General features: G+C 40.5%; 1 protein-coding gene across 2 annotated transcripts in view; it reads right to left on the bottom strand.

The window, feature by feature from the left end:
- Positions 1-4,597, bottom strand: part of LOC126397387 (coiled-coil domain-containing protein 106-like) — a 68,989-nt gene that overhangs the window by 56,375 nt on the left and 8,017 nt on the right. For both annotated transcript variants that reach the window (XM_050056110.1, XM_050056109.1), the window contains exon 3: positions 1,349-1,566. In XM_050056110.1, coding sequence (XP_049912067.1) covers positions 1,349-1,556 — 208 coding nt within the window. In that variant the 5' untranslated portion in view covers positions 1,557-1,566. The remainder of the gene's footprint in view (positions 1-1,348; positions 1,567-4,597) is intronic.

The raw sequence follows: 4,597 nt of genomic DNA, 5'->3' as shown, positions 1-4,597 counted from the left end.
CCTCATTAATAAAACCCTTCATTTCAAAACTGCATTTTGTGTTTACTTGTGTTATCTTTGACTAATGTTTAAATTTGTTTGATGATCTGAAACATTTAAGTGCGGAAAACATGCAAAAAAGTAAGAAATCAGGAAGGGGGCAAACACTTTTTCACACCACTGTATATTTTGAGGGCTCAAAAACTCTATTGTGTTGCTTTAAAGTAGGTATTAATTTACAACTAGAAGGACACTTGAAAAGCGCAGACGTCTGCCAAGGCCAAATGCCCAGTGGTGTGTTAGCTGATAAGGTGAGTGCACTACTAGGTATATGGGTAGGTTACCGAGGAGGAAGCAGCCAGAAAAAGAGGTGAGTATACCCCATATACCTGCATATACCCTGCTTTACACCACTGCAAATACCCTATCTTGCAATTTTGAAGGTGCAACACATGACATTCAGAACAAATATACACAATATATCAGCAACCACTATTTGCTATGTAAAGATACAGTGGCGATATGGTGTACTGAGCAGAAAATTAAGTCAAGCTCCTTCTGTGCGTGTTGTAATCTGAGCTTCTCTGTTCTTTGTTTTGGTAGCTGGTGGGGGTTTAACGATGCATCAGTCTGGATGATTCATTCATCAGTGAGCCAATATCGTTGATGCAATTAAGATATCTATCCATATCAACCCCTTTATTTTGAAATTTCCATGACCTGTCTGTGTCACTGTCAAGCAGTGGCACCAGGCAAATAACTACAAGCAGCCAAAAGAAAGACAATTACGATATTTACTCCCCTCTCGGGAATAAATCAGCAGTGCGGACATACTTTGGATTTCAGGGTAAAGGCGGGTCAACAGACAAAGCATGTCATATGCAAACAATGCCACTGAAATACTCAGGAAACATGACAAACTTGGACGGGTACGTCACTCCACTTGCTCTTGCTATGGCAACATTAGCTGCTCTGTTTAAACAATATCAGGCTAAAAAAAACACATGCATACAGGCTAAAATTCAACTGTGCTGTTCTGTCAGGAGATGCAGTGGCTTAAACCAACAGTGAGTAAGAAAAAAGTAGTTGGGGTTGTGGTTAGGGAGGTAAAGTCTGCGAGCTGCTAGGCTGATTCATGCAATGTAAAAGTGTTTAAGCTCATAATGTTAACTTGCATAACTAAACTAAAATTAGTGCTTTATGATTGTATGCCTCTGCAAACCAGTCAAGTTGCATTTACAGTTTACATCCATGTGTATGAAAACATGGATGCTCCACACACATCTTCCCCCTGGCAGCACAGAGGATCTATCCAACAATGGTATCCTGCTGCAGAAAAGCAGCACACAGAGAATGAAAGTGCTCTCACCAGACATGGCACTGCTGGGTGTGTTGTCCTGAACAGCATCAGCTGAAGTGCCCGTTTGAAAGTTCTCCCACTTGATGATCCGAAGGTCGTCTTGTTCCTGCTTCAGCCAGACCGGAGAGGTGAGCCTGTCTTTGCACCTCACAGAGCTGGAGTCAATCTCTACACAGGGGGAATAACCCGACGGCTCCTGCTGCCACACGGACGACATCTCTTCAAACCTGGGAGAGTAGCAGAGGGGAGTTATATGGGTCTTGTAACAGACGGATACTGATTCATTAACAATTTAATATCCTAAAGAAAGGCAATGTCAGAATTCAGAGCTTATACTTTGCACCCCTTTTGCTCAAATTACATTCTGGGTAGTCTCACTGAACTAGCCTACAATCTACTGTATTTTATGTATTTGACAAATACTGTGTGGGTTTATAAAAATGTGCTAAGTCAAGACTAAAACCTGAACTATATCATTGTAATGACAAACTATACACTATTTCAAATTTGTGGCTTTTTAACTACACATTAGGTTTATACTATTTGAAGTATATGTATAATATAGGGCTGCCCTAGGGCTGGGCGATAAATCGATTTTATCGATTAATTCGAATTTGTAGTTTAGGTTGATTTGTTTTAATGAAAATCGAGTTTCTCTTTAAAGTCCGCCACCGACGCTCCCCACTGGGCTCCCGTAGTTCAGAGTGGGCTCATCCCTCCCCCCCGCATGCTTGATACACAAACATCATGCGGCGAGCGGGGAAGAACTCGTTCCCAAGAAAGGGAATGAGTTCGGTTTTGTGGCGTCAGACACAGAACAAACAGCACCCCGCTGCAAAGTGTGTTTGAAGGCTGTTGCTACCCAAGGTAGCTGTACTACCAATTTACTGCAGCACCTCAAACAGAGGCACGCTGCCGAGTGGGAGAGGTGTTGCTCCCTACGAAAATATTGTACGTCATTTGATATTTACGTGACAACGCCTGAACGCAACACAGGCTTCACTCCATAGACTGTGTGGGCAATATAATGGTAGGGGAAACACTGCCATATGATGAGAAAGGGGCCCGGTGGAAAGCGATCACGGATGCACTCGCGATGTATCTTGCAAGAGATATGGTGCCCATATTTACCGTGGAAAAGCCGGGGTTTATTCACATGCTGGAAGTTTTGGAGCCCAGGTACGTGCTACCAGGCCGCAACTATTTTCCTGAAAATTGATTTTAAGTAGAAGGGGAAAATCGATTTAAATCGTGAAATCTGATTTGTTGTGAAAAATCAGAATTTTTTTTTTTGTAGGCCATATCGCCCAACCCTAGGCTGCCCCTTGAAAGTCGGAGACTTGAATCATCAGTCAGAGACCTAACAGCTCACAGATACTTCATATGACACTGTCTCTGGCTTTTGTTTGATGTCTAGCGTCAGAGAAAAATACTTGTTGCACATTTCTGATCCATCGTCAGCGCTGTTAGCTTGTTCATGCTATTACGTGAATGCTGCAGTCACACTGAACGTTCTGCTGAGCTCCGATCAAACTTTAATACTTAATGTGGGGGGAAAAAAACAGAATCGTTGAATATTCATATTGAACAGCCAAATCTGATTTGACTGACATAGTCCTGGGTCAGGTACAGTCCTAGTGTAATAATACTGTACAAATAAATGCAGTGACAGACAAATGACAAACGCTGTTTACTGTCAGCAACTGGCAGCGAGTAAACTTGGACCAGCGGCAACATGTTTTTGTTTACACATGTTTACGAGATCTGATCTGAGTTATGAGAGGAGATCTTTAATAAAATATTAATTATGTAATTATGAGATGCTACGACAAAAGTATGAGATACGTAACAATGGGTCCAGGCATAACATAATCGCAGCAGAGCGCGTGACAAATACTGAAAAAGAGGTGTAGTAATGGAGGAAGTATTCAGATCTTTGAAATACTGTAGTACAACAGGTAACACAGTGAAACAACTGTCAGCTGATATCTCTTATCTTCTGAGAATTCAATTAAAATATATATTTTGTTAAAATTGCAGGAGTCAACCAGAACTTACAGTGTGCTACTTATTTGCAAAAATAAACACAAAAATGTAAACGTTTTCGATAACAAAAGCTCTAGTTAAAGTTTTAAGTAGGCTACGTATTTGCATTAATTCGTATATGAATTTCTGCATAACAAAAGGCAGGAATTTATGCACGTGACAATGAGTTACGAGAAACGCATACAATTAACAGCAACTGACTGATGCAAATCTGAATACAAGATCACTACACTAGTCAATGCAATGACAGATCTTTTTATCACTGTAACAGAAATTATGTCCAGCACAGTCATGTTCTTCTGTTATTAAATTAAAATGTTGAATACTGTAATCTTCATGAACTGCGTTTGGCGTTAGCTCACAATGACATCATCAGGTTTGTGGGCCTTCAGTTAATGTGGTGAACTTTTTTATTAATGATTGACAAACAATCCGTCTACTAGTCCAGTACCTTTGTACTGAATAACTTAATAATGACACACGACCGATAGTGGCCGAGTCATTAATTAATCATTACTGAGCCTCATGAGTTCATGATGTATGAACCATTAATACATTCATCAGAACATGATGAATCATGCATTAGTTAAGCATTAATTAAGAATAAGCAGGGAACCACACATACATTTTTGCACTTACATTTTAATTATTTTAGGCCTGTGAAATTTTTTTTTTTTTCCAGCGGATATCTTAGTTACAACATGACTGAGCTAGCAAAGCAGTTTTGTGTTGCTATGTGTGGTATTTATTCAGTTTTGGGAAATCACAATGTCTAGAAAGCATCAGTGGCTGCAGCTGACAGGGACAGCTAACAGCAGCAGCAAAGCTAACATCAGGACATCATCTGTTAAAAGCCTCCCGTTGTCGGATATGACATGACTCCAGTTAGCTCAACCCAGTACAAGATCGTAGGATTAGTCTGATAATATCCGTTTTCTCCTCCAAAAACAGTTCAAAACTGCACTGATTTCAGCACCAGAGAGGAGATATCTGTTGCCAGATCTCGCGAGAGTATGTTGCTGAGACAGAGACAGGTCTGGAACAAAGTAAATTTTCTCCTGATTTGTCCATCTGAAATTTGCCATTTTGGTGTCGGAATGTTCTGAAGATATGTGGCTTGTGATAAATGGGTCCAATATTTGCTTCTGTGACTATGAGGCGAAAGAATCGGCCATAATCTGTAATCACGTTCATTTCTCCCACTGAAGTCAA

This window comes from Epinephelus moara, chromosome 11, assembly GCF_006386435.1.
Source record: "Epinephelus moara isolate mb chromosome 11, YSFRI_EMoa_1.0, whole genome shotgun sequence".
Lineage (NCBI taxonomy): Eukaryota > Metazoa > Chordata > Actinopteri > Perciformes > Serranidae > Epinephelus > Epinephelus moara.
The sequence above is the reverse complement of the archived record's forward strand: the minus strand, read 5'-3'. Positions and strand labels throughout refer to the sequence as shown.